General features: G+C 63.5%; 2 protein-coding genes across 9 annotated transcripts in view; one reads left to right on the top strand and one right to left on the bottom strand.

The window, feature by feature from the left end:
- The window catches only part of TUBGCP6 (tubulin gamma complex associated protein 6), a 32,043-nt gene extending 16,341 nt beyond the window's left edge, over positions 1–15,702 (top strand). For 2 of the 7 annotated variants that reach the window (XM_047739876.1, XM_047739873.1), the window contains exons 14-26: positions 493–631; positions 938–1,009; positions 1,166–2,354; positions 2,510–2,568; positions 2,650–2,791; positions 2,879–3,047; positions 3,125–3,266; positions 3,351–3,545; positions 3,641–3,773; positions 4,054–4,267; positions 4,350–4,549; positions 4,639–4,745; positions 14,201–14,548. In XM_047739876.1, the coding sequence (XP_047595832.1) occupies positions 493–631; positions 938–1,009; positions 1,166–2,354; positions 2,510–2,568; positions 2,650–2,791; positions 2,879–3,047; positions 3,125–3,266; positions 3,351–3,545; positions 3,641–3,773; positions 4,054–4,267; positions 4,350–4,549; positions 4,639–4,730 (2,746 nt within the window). In that variant the 3' untranslated portion in view covers positions 4,731–4,745; positions 14,201–14,548. Of the gene's footprint in view, positions 1–492; positions 632–937; positions 1,010–1,165; positions 2,355–2,509; positions 2,569–2,649; positions 2,792–2,878; positions 3,048–3,124; positions 3,267–3,350; positions 3,546–3,640; positions 3,774–4,053; positions 4,268–4,349; positions 4,550–4,638; positions 4,746–5,617; positions 6,378–13,550; positions 13,571–14,200; positions 14,549–14,913 lie in introns of those variants that run through there. The other 5 variants (XR_007129259.1, XM_047739877.1, XM_047739875.1 and 2 more) reach the window with 5 other exon arrangements.
- On the bottom strand, positions 4,847–17,399 carry SELENOO (selenoprotein O). 2 transcript variants are annotated; one of them, XM_047739895.1, is made up of 9 exons: positions 16,787–17,398; positions 12,366–12,569; positions 11,022–11,202; positions 10,203–10,333; positions 9,574–9,854; positions 6,743–6,893; positions 5,726–5,911; positions 5,468–5,624; positions 4,847–5,364 (listed from the first exon to the last, which is right to left on the bottom strand). In XM_047739895.1, the coding sequence occupies exons 1-9, from the start codon at positions 17,365–17,367 to the stop codon at positions 5,209–5,211; spliced, it is 2,028 nt and encodes a 675-aa protein (XP_047595851.1). In that variant the 5' UTR covers positions 17,368–17,398; the 3' UTR covers positions 4,847–5,208. The 2 variants fall into 2 exon arrangements, with proteins under 2 accessions (XP_047595851.1, XP_047595852.1); XM_047739896.1 differs by having other exon boundaries at positions 5,218–5,364; positions 16,787–17,399.
- Between the last annotated feature and the right edge of the window lie 1,778 nt (positions 17,400–19,177).

Raw genomic sequence — 19,177 nt, 5'->3', positions numbered from 1 at the left:
AGTGGGAATGAGCCCGTCCAGGTCTGACCCTGTTCCCTGCTGGTGAAAGGACTAGCATCGCCGGGAGTAACGTGCGGGGAGAGCTGCCAGGGAAGCGGATGCGGCGTTTGCCTTATGCTCTCTGTACCCTTGGGCACTTGTCTTTAGTTCAGTAGAATAGGAAGGTGCCTCTCGTACGGGGGGCCTGGCAGCCCTGGGCCTCCTGCCTGTCCTCTTGCTTCCGACCGTGTAGCGGCTCATTCTGGTGTTTGCTCAGCAGATGTCAGCTGAGCCTGGGCTAGGCACCTGTCCTCCGGGGTCCTGGTCTGGTGGGCAGAAACACCTGCCCAGCGAGGCCCCTGCAGGTGCAGTAGGGGGCCCCACCGGGGACCAGCTGCTGGCCCGGGAAGGTGCCGAGGGCCTCCGCCGTGGAGAGCCACCCTAGCCCGTGGGGTACCAGCTGGACAGTGTCGGGCGACCGTGGCAGCTGGGTCTCTCTGGGTGTGGCTTTAGGCAGGCGCTGGTTGACCATTATAGCAAGTTGTCGGCAGAAGCTGCTCGCCGAGAGCAGAAGGCGCTGTGGAAGATCCAGAGGCGCCGGCTGGCAAGCGCGCGGCTTCGTTTCCTCGTGGAGGATCAGGAGCACATTCAGGTATTGCTCCTTTTGCATGGGAGCTCTTCCCTGGGCTTCGGCGGTCTCGGAACCCCTGAGTGCATGCGGACCTGGGTTCTGGGAAAGGGTTGGCATCTCTGCCCAGGGACGTCGGGACTGGGAGGAGGCCGTGCCGGCGCCGGACGGCAGGCAGCGCAGGGTGCTCTCTGTAGGCCCAGGCTCTTCTCGTCTCCGTGCTGTGGCCCGTTTGGGCAGTTGGGAGCCGTGGCTTCTGTGTGTTGGGTGCAGAGGCTTTGGGTTGGATGGTGCAGGGCTAGGTGCTCACCACTGTTCGCTGCGTTTCAGGGGATGCTGAAGGACGTGTCTGAGGGGAAGGCCCTGGAGCCACTGGCTGTCCTCCCTGTTGCTGGGTCCCAGGTGAGGAGCCGGGGGCAGGGTTCGGGCGCAGAGCATGGGGTTGGGAACTGGATGCCTCACGTCTGCACCGGCCTGTTCCAACAGTTCCCGGCTCCATGAGCTTTGGTGCTGGTTGCAGAACCGAGCTTCGGAGACTGACACCCACTTGTGTTTCAGACTTTGTCTTTGGGCTGTGAGCACCCCGCCGGTGGCAGCAGCTCCGACTCCGGGTGTGCAGAGCCGCGGCATGTGGCTGCCTGGGACTGCCTGAACGTGGGGACGCCGGAGCAAGTCAGGCCACCAGCTGCAGGGGCCTGCGGCTCGGGGCCAGGAGCTGAGCCGCAGCCAGGGCCCGGGGCCGGGCTGGGGCCGTTCTCCGAGGGCCTCAGCATCCAAGACTTCCTGCCCAGAGCCCGGGAGGCCGAGACGCCTGCGCATGCTGGTGCGGCCCCTGTCCTGGAGGAGGCATTACAAACCATCGGCTCCGACCTGCCTCCCTCGGCTCCATCCGATGTGGTGGCCACAGGGCCTGCTGGGTCACAGGAGTATGATTTCAGAACCATCCTGAGGCCCGCTGTGGCCCCTTTGGCTTCCCCAGGGTCCCTGCAGACTGTAGGAGGTGGCTCCAGCAATGAGGGGCAGCAGCTGTGGCGGGACAGTGTCACACAGCCAGAGGACACAGGTGTCCCAGATAGGCACGTGGCTCTGCCTCACCCCCACCCCGCTGGGCACACCGTCCCCCAGGAAGGGAGCAGTCAGGCCATGGGGCAGCTCCTTGAGCATGTGTCAGAGGGCAGCGTTCCCATAGGCGGCTGTACTTCTGGGATGGCCCCCTCTCGACCACGGTGGAACGTCCATGGACACGTGTCTGATGCCAGCATCAAGGTTGGGGAGAATGTGTGGGATGTGGCCCCCTCCCGACCGCGGTGGAATGTCCACGGACACGTGTCTGACGCCAGCATCAAGGTGGGGGAGAACGTGTGGGATGTGGCCCCCTCCCGACCGCGGTGGAATGTCCACGGACACGTGTCTGACGCCAGCATCAAGGTGGGGGAGAACGTGTGGGATGTGGCCCCCTCCCGACCGCGGTGGAATGTCCACGGACACATGTCTCAGTCCCACATGGCGCTGAGTGCACTCTCTGGGCAAGGCCAGCCCAATATGCCCAGGCCTTGCCAGAGCCTCACTGACCAGGTGTCTCAGTCGGGTCTCAGTCTGGGAGCACAGAGTCCCGTCTGTGAGCACGAGCCACGACTGCCTGCAGAGACGGCTGGTTCCAGTGGTGGGGAGCCACATGGCCTCCAGGCTTTGCCGTCCGCAGTGGCTGCATCTGTGGACCTGGGTGATGGTATCCCTGAAGAGCCAGGTCAGTGGGACCCCTACAGCTCTCCTATCACTGGTGGCATCTGTGGGCCCAGGAGGGGTCTGGGCAGGGAGTCTGCAGTCCTGGGGACCTGGGAGGTCCCACTGTGGAGGGGCACTTGGCCCTCATACTACTCCTGCCCCACTTGTGTTGCTTAGGACCGGGACCGAGTAGGGACACGGAGGACCTCTCTCCAAGTCACCCTCCAAGCTCACAGGTGAGGACAGATGGGGTTAGGGATCTGGCCTGCCAGGATGGGGCTGCACGTAGGGCATCCCACTGTCCCTTTCCTTCCTAGGATGACGTGGCGGCCCAGAGCAGCCCCGGCCTTGGTGAGGAGGTGGCCGCGGCCCAGCGCTGGGGCCAGGAGCAGGCCTACCTAGCGGGTCTGGCAGAGCAGTACGGGCTGGAGCAGTACCCGGACAGCTATGAGGCCATGTGTGAGTGGCCGGTCGCTGTGGCGGGCAGGCGGGCAGGCGGAAGCCCAGCGTGTCCCCTGTGCTGAACGGTCATCTTCCATCCCATAGCAGAGCCTCCTGTTGCCCACCTGCTACACCATGGGCTTCCCCGGGCCTTCGCCCTCCCGGAGGACCCCCGCGTCCCATCGGACGCAGATGAGACCGCGGTGCAGCTGAGCGAGCTCCTGCCGCTGCCTGTGCTCATGAAGCACTCCATCAGCGCCCCGCTGGCTGCGCAGTGAGTGCCCACCCCTGCCCTGCCCGCCCTGCCCGCCCTGCGCCCCACTGCCCCTGACCCTGACCCCCTCCGGCCAGCGTCTCGTTGGTGAACAAGGCTGCCGTGGACTACTTCTTCGTGGAGCTGCGGCTGGAGGCGCACTTCGAGGCGCTGCGGCATTTCCTGCTCATGGAGGACGGCGAGTTCGCACAGTCGCTCAGCGACCTGCTCTTTGAGAAGGTAACCGTGGGGTGCGGCGCGGGCGTGGCTGCCGGCCCCGGTGCCGGGACTCCCTTGGGACGCCTATGCCCTCTCCTGCCACAGCTGGGGGCGGGCCAGACGCCTGGGGAGCTGCTCAACCCACTGGTGCTCAACTCCGTGCTCAGCAAGGCCCTGCGGTACAGCCTGCACGGCGACACGCCGCACGCCGCCAACCTCTCCTTTGCCCTCAAGTTCCTGCCCGAGGCCTTCGCCCCCAATGCGCCCGATGTGCTGAGCTGCCTGGAGCTCAGGTACAAGGTCAGCAGGGCCTGGCTGAGTGGCGGGGGGGGGGGGGGGGGGGGGGGGGGGGGGGAAGTCCCCGCAGAGGTGTGCTGAGCTGGCTTCGCCCGCAGGTCGACTGGCCCCTGAACGTGGTGCTCACTGAGGGCTGCCTGAGCAGGTACAGCGGCATCTTCTCCTTCCTGCTGCAGCTCAAGCTCATGATGTGGACGCTCAAGGACGTCTGCTTCCACCTGAAGCGCGCAGGTGAGGGCGGCCCGAGCCTGGCTCGTCCTGGGCTGCGCGCGCACGCCTGACCCCGCCCCCAACCCCCCCAGCTCTGGTGAGCCCCGCGCGTGCACGCCAGACCCCGCCCCAACCCCCCAGCTCTGGTGAGCCCCGCGCGTGCACGCCAGACCCCGCCCCCAACCCCCCAGCTCTGGTGAGCCCCGCGCGTGCACGCCTGACCCCGCCCCCAACCCCCAACCCCCCAGCTCTGGTGAGCCCCGCGCGTGCACGCCTGACACCCCCCCCCCCGCCCCCGCAGCTCTGGTGAGCCGCGCGGCCGGCTCCGTGCAGTTCCGCCAGCTGCAGCTCTTCAAGCACGAGATGCAGCACTTTGTCAAGGTCACGCAGGGCTACATCGCCAACCAGATCCTGCACGTCACCTGGTGCGAGTTCCGGGCCCGGCTGGCGCAGGTGGGCGACCTCGAGGACATCCAGCGCGCGCACGCCGAGTACCTGCACAAGGCCGTGTTCCGGTGAGCCGGGCGCCCGGGGCACCTCTGCGCGTGCGCGTCCGGGGCCCGGGCGCCCCTCACCGGCGGCCGCGCGCTTCCCCAGGGGCCTGCTGACCGAGAAGGCCGCGCCGGTCATGAACGTCATCCACAGCGTCTTCAGCCTCGTGCTCAAGTTCCGCAGCCAGCTCATCTCCCAGCCCTGGGTCCCCGCCGGCGGCCCCCGGGGCGCGGAGCACCCCAACTTCGCCCTCATGCAGCAGTCCTACAGCACCTTTAAGTACTACTCCCACTTCCTCTTTAAAGGTGACTGTCCCCCAGGGCCAGGAGGGCTTGGGGACAGCGGGGCAGGAGCCCGGAGGCGGGCCTGGCTGAGCTGCTCCCCGTCCCTCCAGTGGTGACCAAGCTGGTGAACCGAGGCTACCAGCCCCACCTGGAGGACTTCCTGCTGCGCATCAACTTCAACAACTACTATCAGGACGCCTGAGGCTGTGCAACACAGGTGTGTTCCGGCGCCCCCCCCCCCCCCATACTCCCCAGCCCCCCTCCACCACCAGCACCTTTTCCCCAGGCAGCCGGGCCAGGGGCAGAGCCACCAAGAGATGCGCCAGGGAAGCTGCTGGTTTATTTGGGGGCTGTGTTTCCCCAGTAGGCAGGAGCCACGCTGGGGCCTGCGGTTGAGTGGCCTAAGGCCAGCAAGGTGGGCTGGGGCTGCTCCGCCCCTTCCCCGCTGGCCGCTTCCCTCTGCTGAGCTCCTGTCCTTGCACAAAGCGGCTTTGATAGGGAGCGCGCTGAGCACGGGCTGGGCTGCTGAGTCTGCGTCAGACAGAGACGGGTCAGGTCCTGACTGGACGTCTCGGCCATCATGGAGAGACGGGCTGGGGTGCCCACGGGGTGTGCGCCGCCTCAAGGACTCGGTGGGACTCGGGGCCTCGGGACTCCGCGTGTGGAGGCCTCTGAGGCCGTTACGAGGATCACGTCACGCACAGTTCGGCCGCCCACAGCGGGGGTTTGCTGCTGTAGGAGTTCCCCCCGCTGTCTGCCCCGGTGGCCCCCGGGACCTCGGTGGGCTCCCCATCCCTGTGGTACGGGGTTTCCAGAAGCTTCAGCACCCGCCGCACCTGGAGAAGAGCAAGCAGAGGAGTTTTAGGGACTGCCCCTCGCTCCCAGGGCCGCCGCCTGCTGCGGGACCCAAGCATGGAGGAGGGACAGGTGTGCGCTTGCCTCTGAGAAGTCTCCGTTCTCGGCGGCCTCGATGGCATTCTGGGCGATGTAGTTCCGCAGGACGTACTTGGGGTTGTTGGCGTGCATGACGCGTGTGCGCTCGGCCTGCCAGGCGTCCTGGTCGCTCACGCCCTCCTTGTCCTTCTCCAGCCGGGCTCTGGAATCATCCAGGTTCATTTTTCCAGTGGACCCCCCCCGCCACTCCTTCGTTCAGTTCCTCGCGCGGGGGTCGCTGGCGCCCGGCCCCCACGGCCTCACCCGTACTCCTGGAGCCAGTCGGTCCAGTGGGCCCTGTTCTTGCTCAGCAGCTCCGCAGGACTCAGCTGCTGCAGCCGCGACTGCTGCTCCATGCGCTCCAGCTCCTCCGTGACGCTTGCCCGCGTGCCCATGAGCGCGAACAGCTGAGGGTTGGACTGTGCCAGCATCAGCATCATGGAGAGCTGCCTGCGCAGAGGGGCAGCATGAGGCCTGGCCCCGCCCCTGGCCGCAGGCTGTGTCCTGAGGCCACTGGGCACCTGGAAGACGGCCATCGGGGCCCAGGGGAGGTGGTGGTGGCTTTAGCAGCTCCGCGGGCCGCTGCTGACTGCCCTGGGGCGGGGGGTGACCCCGGCCCCATGGGCGAGGCAGCTGTCCACCCACTCTCCAGTGGCCCTTGCAGGTCTCGGGACATGGGTGCCCCGAGAGGAAGTGCCGCAGGCTAACTTGCAGGCCCCCAGGGTGCATGGGGCACCTGCTTATCGCTGGAGGGGGGTGGTCACTGCTGTGCACTTCTCCACAGTGGCCCCAAGGCTGGGTCCTTCCCCACTCGCAGAAGGCCGGCGGGGGGGGGGCGGGCAAGGCCAATCCCCCTTCCCCGGTCCTGCTAGCCTGTCCTCACCGCACTGCTGCACTAAATTCTCTCACACCACGGGCTGCTGTCTTGTTTATCAAAACCCAGAGACTGCGCTTCCCACGTCCTACTGAGTGCAGGCTCAGGTACCATTTGCTCTTCCCGGTGGGAGACGGCGCAGAAAAGCCTGGTCTGGCTGCGACCTGAGGGCCCTGGGGCTCTTCCTGGGCAGACTAGAGAGCCATTCTGGGAAGCTGCTCCCTGGCCTGTGCCACTGGCCTCCCCCAGTGGTGACAGCACTGCTGTCCTTCCCTCTGACCAGTGGGCCTCAGCGCTGCTGACACGGGGGCTTGACCACCCCCTCCCGGGTGCCCCAGCATGCTCTGCTCTTAACGGTCGTCTCCTTCTGGAGTAAAATTCCAAGGAAGTGAGACCCGGGTACCCACCGGGGATCCATCTGGGGTCGGAAGGCGAGCTTCAGCTCCTCTAAGGAGGCGCACTGTGCTGTGAGCGCGGCCAGGAATGCAGGCAGGCCCAGGGGCTCCGGCCCCACTGGGAAGGAGCTCAGCAAGTAGAAGGTATTTGTGAAGTCGGCCCCTGGAACACGCCGCTGCTCAGGGTGCTGTCACACCAAGTGTGGACGCCTCGCCAGGCCCATGGGCTCCTGACCCTTCCCTCCAGCCTCCGCCTTGGCAATGCCCGCCCCCAACCCACCACCCAGCCTGGCCACCACTCTGACCCTGGCAAGTCACTGTAAGTTTGTTCCTTTATCCATGAATCAGGTAAATATGGCAAAGGCACCGAGGTCAGCCTCTGGCCACCCCCGCTGTGGTCACCATCCTCACTGCCTGCTTGGTGTGGCAGAGCATCGAGGACAAGCCCCTGACACGCGTCCAAACACACAGGCTCAACATACAGCAGACGCTGGAGGTCCTCGGCCTGACTTGTTAAACATAATCATTGTCAACCCGGGAGAACATCCTGGAGACAGACACAAAAGGAAACGAGAAGGGACCAGGCGGTGCAGACACAAAGCCGTAGCAGAGAAAACGAGGGGTGAAATCGGTGAGGACACAGATAACGACCGAAGTCCTCATCAGCAAGGACTTTAAGTGGATTCGTTGCTAAACGAGATTGGCAGCTCGAACTAAGAAAAAACGTAATTTCAGCTTGTCCGGTCTAAAGGGAAGGGACAGGAAAAGTAGTGCAGGGAGACCGGAAGCTGCAGAGCGGGGCCGGCCCGCCACTGTCGGCCAGCCCGTCCACCCAGAAGGTGTCCCGGTTAAAAACATACAAACCGAGCACTTGTGGAACGGAAGGAGAATGGAACGGTTCCCTGGGAGCTAGAGGCTTCAGTGCCCCGCCCTGATGGATGGATCGTCCGCACGGCAGACCGACGAGGACCTTGGACGCGGTCAGGCCACTCTGTCGGACAGACCACATGTTCAGCCATAAAGCAAGTCAACCTGCTTAAAGAGACCGGCGTCTTCTCCAACCACGACGGGACGAAGACAGAACGCACAAAGAGGAGGAGAACCAGAGATTTCCCAGAGAGTGTGAAGATTAACCAGGGGGTCCAAAAAGAAATCACAAGGGAAGTCAGAAAATACTTAGGGGCAGGAGAATGTGGAAACACAAGTACTGAATTCGATAGGTCGCCACGAAAGCAGCGGTCGGACGGGAACTTAACGGTGCTGATCACCGACGGCGGAAGAGCACAAGGAGAAAAGGGAACTTGCAGCTGTGGGGTGATGGACGTCAATGGTTTCGTGACCCCGACAGAGTGAATCGCGTACCCCTGACACTGTTCCAGGTCGGTTCCTCTCAAAGGGAAAAAAGCCTCGGCCAATAACTTACCCTTACACCTAAGGCGCCAGAAAGAGAACACGAAGACGAAGGCTAGCCGACAGCAAGGGGACAGAGGGTACAGCAGAGTTAAACGAAACAACAAAAAAGAAGCAAAAGTCACTGAAACCTAGAGTTGTTGATTCTTTGAAAAGATCAAGAAGATGGACGTTTTTGGTTATAGGTAAGTAACTAAGATCGGGAACGGGAGTGGGGCTGTGACCGCCCATCACGCAGAAACGGCTGTAAGAGACCGGGCGACTCCTTGCTGATGCGCCCGACGCGCAGATGAAGCGGCCGAGGCCCTGGAAACGCCGTCTGCCAAAACGGACTCAGAAGACACAAAATCCGGGAAGTCTTGAGGCAAGTGAGGACACTGGGCAATCAGAACCTCCCGGCAAAGACAACGGTAGCACCAGAGGCCTCACCGCTGAGCTCTGCTGAATGAGGGGGTGATCACCAGTTCTTCCCAAGCTTCTGGAACAGGAGGGAACATTTCCAAACTCATGAGAGCAGCGTCGCCCGGATACCAGAGCAGAGACACCGCAGAGCAGCACCCGGGCAAGGACGGCGGTGGCCTCCGACAGGGTCTGTGCCCTCGCTCCCTCTCGGTCCCCCGCGGGGAAGGAGGCCTTCAGCAGCAACCCGACCACACGGCAGCCTGACCTCCGCCCTCCAGCCTCCAGAACCGCGAGACATCAGCGCCTGCTGGGCAAGCTGCCGCGCTCCCCTGCGACGGTTTGACCTAAGACAGGACACAAGGGGAGGAGGACGGCCACGGGCTCCTCTCAGCCATGCACAATGGTAAAAACAAACAGGGACGGAAGGACACGTCCTCAGTTTCGTAAAAGCCAGTTTGGGGAAGGAGGCAGAGCACTCCCGAGAGCTGGAGGGACGCGCACATGGACGCTTGTGCTCGCGCGGTGCTGGGAGAACCGAGGGCAGGGACTCAAACGGATGTCCATACGTCTGTCTCCGTGGTGCCGTTACCCACACAGGCCAAGGGGAAGACATCCCACGGCACATGCACCAGCGATGACGGAGGAGGGACGTGTGGTCCGTCCACACCGCGGGCTTTCACTCAGCCCTGAGAGGCCCAGAAGGCCGACACCCACCACACCATCGGGGGCCTTGGGGACGCTGTCCTCGGCGCGGTCATGGGACAGACCCTGCATGGGCCCGTATCACCGAGAGCCCCGCGTTGAGTCAGATTCAGAGACAGATGCTGGAATGGGGCTGCCAGGGGCGCGGGAAGCGGAGGAAATGAGGACAGGGTGTCTGTGTGGGGAGACGGGCGGGGGCAATGGGTGCCCAGCGGGGTGAATGGGCCTGCTGCCTCCAAACCCCACACCCCACACCGCACGGTTGAAACAGTCGACTCTGTGCTGAGTCTAGTTCACGGACAAACGCCGAGGCACCGGCCCTCACTCACCCGTCAGGTGCATGGTCTCCAGGAGCCTGGCCACCAGCGCCCCGTCATCGGGCAGCTCCGTGCGCACCAGGCCCAACTTCCTGCGCATCTTCTGCAGGTAGTGGCCGCGGAACTCGGTGTCGAACTCCTCGGCCAGGATGGCCTCCCCCTGCTCGCGGGGCAGCTCGGGCTCCAGTGCCTCCGCCAGCTTCTGCAGGTTCCACTTGCAGACCTCGGGCTGCTTGCTGTATGCGTAGCGCCCGGCGCTGTCCGAGGCGTTGCACACGTGGTCGGGGTCGTACCTGCCACACAGGGCAAGGGGACCCCCGGGGGGGGTGAGGCAGGCCTCATCTGCGGGGCCACCGCCCCCTGCCCCGCTGGGGTGCTGGTCTGAGCGGTTCAGGTCCAGGTGCCGCAGCCACAGACGCCTGCCCGCTCAGTCAGCAGCAGAGTGGCACGGCCTCCCCTGGCTGGCTCTGGCCCGCAGCCCTCTGCCTGCTCCTGCTCGGGCCCCCGGGTCCATTTCCAATCCCGGAACCTTCCGGGGGATTTCTGCCGCTGGGAAGGGCTGACCAGGCGTTTCCAAACAGGACAGGGAGAACGGCAGCCCCACACCTGCAGGCCACCCCCAGCGGCCCCGCACGGCTCACCTGTCCAGGAAGCCGAAGGGCCCGTAGTCGATGGTGAGCCCCACGATGCTCATGTTGTCCGTGTTGAGCACGCCGTGGCAGAAGCCCACACACTGCCACGCCGCCACCATCCGGGCCGTGCGGCGGGTCACCTGAAGCAGGACGGATGCACGATGCCCCCTGCCCCGCCCCTCCCTCCCTGAGGACAGCCCTGCTGCCAGTGACTCCTCCCTCAGCTCTGCCCTCCAGGTGCACACTCAGCCGTGGGGCACGGGAGAGAAGGAAGAGCACTTTGGATGAGCGCACACATGTGGACTCCAATTTCCACTTACCCCATCTGTCTCTCTCGTATACTAATTTGGGCTTTTATCCATGAAACCAGAAACACCAGGAAGCCTTGACCATCCCCGCGACTCCAGCCCAGGAGGATAACCGGGTGCAAACAGGGAGGTCACCACACGAGCCAGCAAAACCTGCGCTGGGTCCAGGCCGCTACACCCGGGGCCCCACTGTGACTGTGTGTCCCACCAGCACCCAGGCTCCCCTGCAGCGGAGTCCTCCCCCACCCTGTTTCCCCGCTGGGCCTGGCGGGGGCACACAGCACCTCCAATGCCACTGAGACACAGTGATCCTTGGGTGTGTCCGAGAACCCCGACCCTCCTTGCAGCATTTCCAAGAAGTCGGTCCTGCTCAACGCCCACGAGAGGTGACAGGCTTTGGGACAGGGGAGGGACTCAGAAGGGCAGGGACATCAAGAGAGAACCTCTGTCCATCAGCCAAGCAGACCGAGTCGCACCAGCAGGCGGGACGCCGGCAGCGCCGGTGCACGGCCCCCCCTACCTCCCGGAAGAAGGCGGCGTTCCTCTGCGTGCGGTCCTCGGCGTGTGCCGCCTGGATCTCGGGATAAAACGAGCTGATCACGTAGTCGAGCATTTGCGCTCGGATATCGTTCCTCCCCACGCTGGGGCCCTCGCGCCCGGTGTGCTCATCTGCGGACTTAAAGATCTCAAAGGATCCAAACCTGGAGGGAAGACCCGCGTTTGTACCGGGTTAAACACGGCTCTAGCCTCCAGTGACAGGCAGAAGCCTGCTGCTAGGCCTCGCGGCCAAGGCCGGGGACAACACCCAGATTAAAACAAAAGCAAGGAAAGCATAACTAGTCTTGGAGTGACACACGCAGACCCGTTCCGCTTTTGGCCACCACGACGTGTGCCTCTGTGGGAGGCCCAGGGAGGCACGACCCGCTTGGGACCAGCAGGGCTCTGCACTCGTCCCCCTACGCCAAGGACGGCGTCAGTGACTGGCGTCCTACTGGTCCCAAGTGGGGTCAGCTCTACAACCGAGTGCTCATGTCACCCAGGGGACGGGAGGCAGTGTCTGGAGACACGTCTGGCTTTAACGACCAGCATTACCGTTCGCGGGCACGGGGTGGCCCCGCAGCGCTCCCCACCTCCGCTCACTCACTGGTCAGACTGCCAGGAGTGCCCCGGGGAAGTGGCCCTGGTCTCCTGGGGGGAGGCAGACGACCACCCAGGCTCCTCCAGGCCCCGGAGGACAAAAGACAAAGCCAGGCGCTCAGGCTCAGGCACCGCAGCAATGGCCCCAGCACACGGGGTCCGTCCGGCTCCACCGGAGGGGACCAGAAGACGTCAGAGCCGTTCCTCAACAGCCATGGGTTCCGGTGGTCAGAACCGTGTGATGCCACGTGGCACGGTGACATCAGGGAGGAGGCAGAAAGGACTGCGGCTGATGGCGGGGGTGTGAGCAACAACGGCCCGGCGGACGGGGGCACAGCAGGTGTGGCACCTGACACAGAACAAGGCCACTTTCTGGGTGACGTTCGTGTCCTTCTGGGTCCCAGAGCCCGCATCTGGGCAGCCTCTCTTCTGCCAGCCTGAGACCACCCCTTCCCTGGTGCTTCAGGGCGCCCCGCTCAGGCCAGCCACGCTCCAGGGACACGGGCCGCCTCTCTGCCACCTCCTCCCTCCTGGGGGCAACGGGGGCCCGAGCAGCCACCCACACGCAGGACAGGGCTCCCGACCCAGGAAACGCCCCGTGCCTTTTGCACCCTGCCTCGCCCACAGCCGGAGCCCAGCCGGGGCATGGGCTCCCCGCACGTGTGTCCCTCGCAGGTCACTTCCTGCACGGGACTGTGTGCCCGCCCGCGGGAGGCAGCAGTGTTACCTCAGGAAGGTGGAAGCTATGCGCAGCACGACTGTGCACTTCTCGTACTTGGGATTGCCATCGTAGAACACGTCTCGGGCCACCGTGGACTGGGACGTGACGCAGGCCCCGGCCCGGGTGGTGGGGATGCCCAGGTGGAACATAGCTTCGCTGCACAGGAACTCGCGGATGCTCGACCGCAGGACCTTGCGGCCGTCGGCCTGTCTGAAATCACAGAGCCGCTGCGGTCAGGCGGCCGTCCCTCCCACGCCCGACTCCAGCACAAGCAGGACGGGCTCCGCGGCACTGCGCGGGCTCACTGGCCGCTCCGCCGTCATGGACCAAGGCCTGCAGGTCCGATGACTCCCGATACCGAGAGGCCCCGACCACCGCCCCCAATCCGGCAGCCAGGGCCTAGCCCGCCGCGGAGCCAGATTAATGCCAAGGGCGGCGAGGGCTGCGTGAGGCCTCTTGCCCAGGAGGACCCAGCCAGCCGGGCGTGTTGCACGCTCACTGGTACGCGTGCAAGTCTGCTTTCATGAGTTTGCTTCACAGATGCGCTTACAGTTAGGGTGAAGGAGCTCGGGCAACCGTTTCAGGACTCGGAAGCTCGTTTCTCTAGATTTTTTATTTAGAGGCCCCCGGGTGGCTCAGTGGGTTAAAGCCTCTGCCTCCAGCTCAGGTCATGATCCCAGGGTCCAGGGATCGGGCCCCGCGTCAGGCTCTCTGCTCCACGGGGAGCCTGCTTGCCCTCTCTCTGCTTGTGGTGTGTGTCAAGTACATATTTGACAGAGGAAGAGAATCCAGGCAGACGGAGCAGCCGGGCGGGGGAGAAGGAGCCTCCCACTGAGCAGGGAGCCCCATGCGGGGCTCGATCCCAGGGCCCCAGGATCATTGCACTAAGCACCCAGGTGCCCCAGCTTTAGCCCATTTTAAAGTCTTTTTGTTTTTCTTTTTTTTTTTTTTTTAAAGATTTTATTTATTTATTTGACAGAGAGAGATCACAAGCAGGCAGAGAGGCAGGCAGAGAGAGAGGAGGAAGCAGGCCCCCTGCCAAGCAGAGAGCCCGATGCGGGGCTCGATCCCAGGACCCTGAGATCATGACCTGAGCCGAAGGCAGTGGCTTAACCCACTGAGCCACCCAGGCGCCCCTCTTTTTGTTTTTCTTATGGTTTGAGTTTTAAGAGGTTTTTTTTTTTTTTTAAGATTTTATTTGAGAGAGAGCATGAGAGGGGAGAAGGTCAGAGGGAGAAGCAGACGCCCCATGGAGCTGGGAGCCCGATGCCAGACCTGATCCCAGGACCCCAGGATCATGACCTGGGCCGAAGGTAGTTGCTTAACCAACTGAGCCCCCCAGGCGTCCCGAGTTTTAAGAGTTCTTTGTCTACTTTGATTACTAGTCCTTTAACAGGCATGTCTTTTACAAATATTTTCTCTTCGTTCTCTTAATACTGTCAGTTGCAAAAGTTCTAACTTCACTGGAGTCCAGCTTATCTGTGATTGTTTTTTGTGGATCTCGCCTTCGATGTTGTGTCAAAAATCACGTCCCAGGACACCTGGGTGGCCCACTTGGTGAAGCGTCTGCCTTCGGCTCAGGTCATGATCCCGGGGTCCTGGGATCCAGCCCTGCATCGGGCTCCCGGCTCAGTGGGGAGTCTGCCTCTCTCCCTGCCTCTCCCCCACACCATGCTGTTTCTCACTCTCTCTCTCAAATAAATAAAATCTTAAAAAAAGAATAAAAAATCATGTCCAGACTCAACGTTCTCTGGGTTTTCTAGTTTATCTTCTGGTTTTATGGTTCTGCATTTTACATTTAGGTCTATGATCCCTTTTGAATTAATTTTTCAATTTTTCAGGGTCTGAGGTCCGTGTCCGGTACACTTTTGGTGCGTACACGTCCAGCTGCTTCAGCACCGACCATTCGAATGATGGTCTTTGCTCCAGGTACCGCCTTTGCTCCTGTGTCGTAAGTGACAGCATTTATGGGGGGTCTGTCTGTTGTTCCATGACCCGACCTCCCACCAGCTCTGCGTTTTCTTGGTTACTACAGCTTTACAGTCAAGCCTGGGTTAGGGTTAGGGTTAGGCAGTGTCCATGCCCCGACTCTGCTGTCCTTCAGCACGCACCTCTCCATGTCAACTTTAGAATCACATCATCAGTATCTGCAAAATAACTGCTGAAATTTTGATCGGGATTGTACTTTTTAAAAAGATTTTATTCATTTGAGAGAAGAGCGAGAGAACACAAGCAGGGGAGGAGAGAGGGAGAAGCAGACTCCCCCGCCAAGCAGGGAGCCCAACACGGGGCTCGATCCCAGGACCCCGGGATCATGACCTGAGCCGAAGGCAGAGGCTCCCCGGCTGAGGCCCCTGGGCGCCCTGACTGGGATCATACTGAATCTGTAAGTCAAACTGGGAAGAGCTGACCTCCTGGCAAGACGGGGTCTTCTCATTCGTGGGCGTGGGGTACGGCCGTCCGTTCACTGTCTTCCTCTGCAAGCTTAAAAGCAGCTGCAGTTCTCCTCATAAAGGTCTTAGGCACAAATACCTGCTGTTATGTCTCGTCGCAGGGTGAGTGACACCTCTGGAGACCAGACCTGGCAGTCACCACAGGGCTCACTGCGTCAGCCTCTGGCCAGAGCGACAAGTGCGCTCCACTCACCTCCTCCTAGTCCGCGTGAGGAACTGGGACAAGGAGACCTGTCCTCAAATGTCAGCACCCCCCCCCGGCCCTGGGAACGACTCTCCCCCAGCGAGACCTCATGCTCGGCAGGAAGCCAGCACCGGTCAGTTTAATCTTGAATTGGTAAAAACGGTCCTGAAAACGAGCGGCCTGTCCTCTTGCCCAAGGCAGGGTTCCCAAAGCAAAAGCCAGAATTGGACAATTACACAGCAAGGATAAAGGGCCTCTCTGCACCCACAGGGCCAGCACGACACGCGACAGCAGCCCCTTCTCCTGCACACCTGTTGTCTGTTCCCAGCCGAGCTGTGGGGTGGACCCAGCTGAGGACAAGCTCTTCTGTACCCGCTGGGAGAGGCATCTCCCGAAATCCCAACCCCACAGCAGGCAGGAGGTCACCCGCCCATCCCCCAAAGCCCACATCTAGGTACCCAACAGGGCTGGCCTGAAGCCACACACAGCCACTCGGGACGTTGCCTCCAGGCATGCTGAGGCCGGGGACCCCAGCACACGCTGAGGAAAGGTGAAATGACCCCTTTCTTTTAAGAGAAATATTCTAGCAGACCTCAAGTCTAGAAACATGGACTTAAAACACTTAAGTCTTCAAATATAAGAGATGTCCAGAAGGTTCCTCTCCCAAGAAGGTCTTAGTAACCGGCAAAAATAAATGACCAAACTGAACACACAAAGTCTGACGATGCTGGAAGAGTGAGCAGGCCCTGAGGCGGCGTTTCGAGGGGCAGCAACGGTCGCCTCCCTCGCCGGTGCGGACTGCTCCGCGCAGGCTGTCTGGGTGGTGGCAGTGGCGCTAGACTGACCTCCGGAGACTTCAGGGACAGGAAGGTGAGGAGGAAGAATGAGTTACTCTGGGGGGTCGGAGATGGAGCTGCTGGGGGGCAGGCAGGGGGCGCGGGATGCGTTCAGATCCTGGGGGGGCGGGGAGGGCACAGGGACTGGCCAGAGCACACGCCCTCAGGACTTCTCTGCACAGAAAATGACAACTTAGGTGTGGCTTTTTAGCCATTCAACAAGTATTTAGCACAGAAGGACTAAAGGCACCAAGCGTTTAGTGCAACAGAGCAGAACAGGGGGTCAGCGCCGTCTGGTGCGTGAGAGGCAGGACCGGTCTCAGAGCCCCCTGCCAGGCCAGGCCGTGGGGACCTCGACCCAGGTCCCTGGCCTACAAGTGCTCAGAAGCCTGTGTCTGGGAGAGCGTCCACCGGGGGCATGGATCTGAGGCGTTCTGGTCCCTCTCCGCGCACCGGCCACACACCGCCTCTGTGGGTGGACGCACAGCAGCGATGCTGGAGAGCAAGCCTGGGCTGTCCGCGAGGCTGAGACACGGCCCTGCCTCCCCAGGCAAGGCGGGCTGTGCGGGGCAAGCGGCGAACCCAGCGTCACAGGCAGACTCCAAAGTCCTTGTGTGTTTATGGGAACAGGACACAGCAGGGGCTGGTGCAGTGGGACCAGGGCCAGTAGGTCCCCTCCCGGGGCGGCCAGAGGGGCCAAGGGCACCTGGCACCAGTCCTGCAGCGGGGACGCAGGCTCGGCAGCCACAGTCCCCCCTTCTGTCCTCTCCCTGTGACCTCCGGGTCTTTGCACAAGCCCTTCCCTCCGCCGGGATCCTGGGACACCCCCGCCCCCCGCAGTGTCCGTCCCCAGACCAAACTTCCAGTTCCATCTCACCCCCAAGCAGGGAGGACAAGCGTGGGCATGAGCGCGCCCCGCGTCCCGCCCGCCCGCGCCCCCCCGCGCGCGCCCACCTGGAGAAGGGCGTGGGGCCCGCGCCCTTGAGCTGCAGCTCCCAGCGCTCGCCCGCGGCCGTGCACACCTCGCCCAGGTACATGGCGGCGCCGTCGCCCAGCTGCCCCGCGAACTGGCCGAACTGGTGGCCGCAGTAGCAGTGCGCGGCGGGCTCGGCGCCCGGCAGCAGCGCGTTGCCGCTGAAGAAGAGCGCGGCCTCGGCCTCCCGCGCCTCGCGGGCGGCGGCGTCGGCGGGCGGCGCGCCCAGGCCCAGCAGCGCCAGCGCGGGCTCCGACAACGCCACGAGGCGCGGCTGGCGCAGCGGCGCGGGCCGCACGCGGCTGAAGCAGGCCCCGGGCACCGGCCGCGGCGAGGACGGGGCGCCCTCGGGCCCGGCCGGCGGCGTCTCCACGGGCAGCGCGCGCAGGGCGCGGTTGTCGAAGCGCAGCCCCGCCAGCCAGCGGGGCGCTGGCTCCATGGCAGCGCCGCGGGCAGCGGCAGACGCGGAGCAGGGCGCGTGCGGCGGGCGGTGGCCCAGCGGCGCCGACCGGGTACGGGCGGCCGCGAGCGAGGCCCTCAGCGCGGCCCCGAGCGCTGCCATCCGCGGCGCGGCTGCGGCGGAAGCCCTTTTGCCCCGACCGGAAGCCCGGCGGCGTGCCTGGTCACCCAATCGCCGGCGGTGGTGTCCACTGGTGCGCCTGCGCGGGCCGCGCCCGCGAAAGCCTGACTCTGACTGGTTGCGGCGTGCGTCTGTCAGCTCGCAGCGGCCTGGGCGGGGGGGGGAGGAGGACTTGGCCGCCTGCGACCCGTCCGCCTCTGCGGGCCTGCGGCCCAGTGTTGGAGCCGATCGGGGAGCGGGGGGACCGGGCCTGTGTGACGAGCCAGCAGGTCCCTGGAGGTCCGGCCCAGAAAAGGCCGGACAGTCGGGGCTCCGAGCTCCGAGCGAGGTGACCGTGTTGAGGGACGTGCCCGGTCGACCACCAGGGGTGCCTCTCGACCCCGGGGGGGCGGGCAGGGTCAGCTCTGGCCCGTGCTGTGTCAGGGCCTGTCTCCGGATTGTCCTCGGCTGTGCCGGGCAGCGAGGCAGAAGGGAAGGAGGGGTCTCAGCTCGGGTGGAGGGCCCGTGTCCCTGGGGACAGGCCGCGAAGAGCCCCAGGGCGAAGCCAAGCCTGAGACTGGGCAGCGCTCGGGCCAGGCCGGCCTCCTCCCCGGTGTGTGAGCCCCTTTGCCCCTGCTCTGCCTCTGCCCGGAGCCGGACTGCTATTGTGTCCTGGCTTCCGTGCCCCCGCGTGCCTCCCGAAGTGCCCGCGGGAACCTTGCTTTTCCCTCGGAGCACCCCGGACACGAGCTCACGCCCTCGTTTTCTGGTTTCTTCCGTGCCTGTCTCCTCCCCGGGCTCCAGGAGGGCACCCAGTCTGCGTGATCTGGGGCCAGTTCTTCCAGAACAGCGCCTGGCCGGGAGAAGTTCCCCACATACTGTCCAAGAGACTGGAGAGAGCCAAGTCTGGCCTCCAAGCGTCTGCCCCAGAGAAGCCAGGAGGCCTGTTGCAGAATAAAGACCTCAGATGCTCAGGCTGGAAAAGAACGCGGGATGGAGGGCCTTGGAAAGGCTTCCCCCCCACCCCCCCACCTGGCCCCATACTAAAACCCATGACCAGAAGCTAGCAGGGGACCCTGGACAAATGCACGAGCTCCCTCCTGGCTCGATTCTACCCTCAAGTTCCAGGAGCTGCCAGTGGAACTTTCTCCTGGGGCCAAAATGTGGGCCTCCCAGAGCTCACGTGAACCATCTTTGGCCCTGCCAGCTGTGACATTGGGGAACCCCTCAGCCCCTCTCCAGCTCAGAGTCATCATCCCTGAGATGGTCAAGGACACTACCTTCTCTGTGGTAGGTTAGGTCCCAGCAGGTGCTCCGAGCCCCAGGGTCTCCTGCAGTCTGATTTTGCCTCCCCATTGAGCCTCACCGGGGCCTTCACTTGGTCTGTTGGCAGAGAACCCTGTTCGCAGCCTTCTTCCTAACTGCCTAGGGGACCTGGCCTGAGCCTACTGTCACTGCCCACCCCCAACTTCCCCAGGTCCCAGGCCCTGCTGACACATCTCCGTGCCCTCTCACCCCACTGTCTTAACCACACCTTGGAATCTGGTGGGATTGGGTTCTTGAAGGCTCAAGAGTACCAGGTTCTGTGTCCTGCTGGCTGCCCTCACAGAGGTCATAGCCAGTGGTGGCTCTGGTGGGTGCCAAGGGTTCCAGGAGGAACCAGCACCAAGAGGTAGTGCCTTCTCAGATGTGGTGACCTGGCTTCTGGCCTAAATGTTGGGCTGCACGGCCTCCTGGATTTCCCTAGGCCTGTCCTGGATGGACAGACATCCCGGGTGAGCAGGGTCTGAGCAGCCAGGCTGGGCCAGAGCAG

The sequence above is a fragment of the Lutra lutra genome, chromosome 8, assembly GCF_902655055.1.
Source record: "Lutra lutra chromosome 8, mLutLut1.2, whole genome shotgun sequence".
Lineage (NCBI taxonomy): Eukaryota > Metazoa > Chordata > Mammalia > Carnivora > Mustelidae > Lutra > Lutra lutra.
This window is presented reverse-complemented; position numbering and strand designations above follow the sequence as displayed.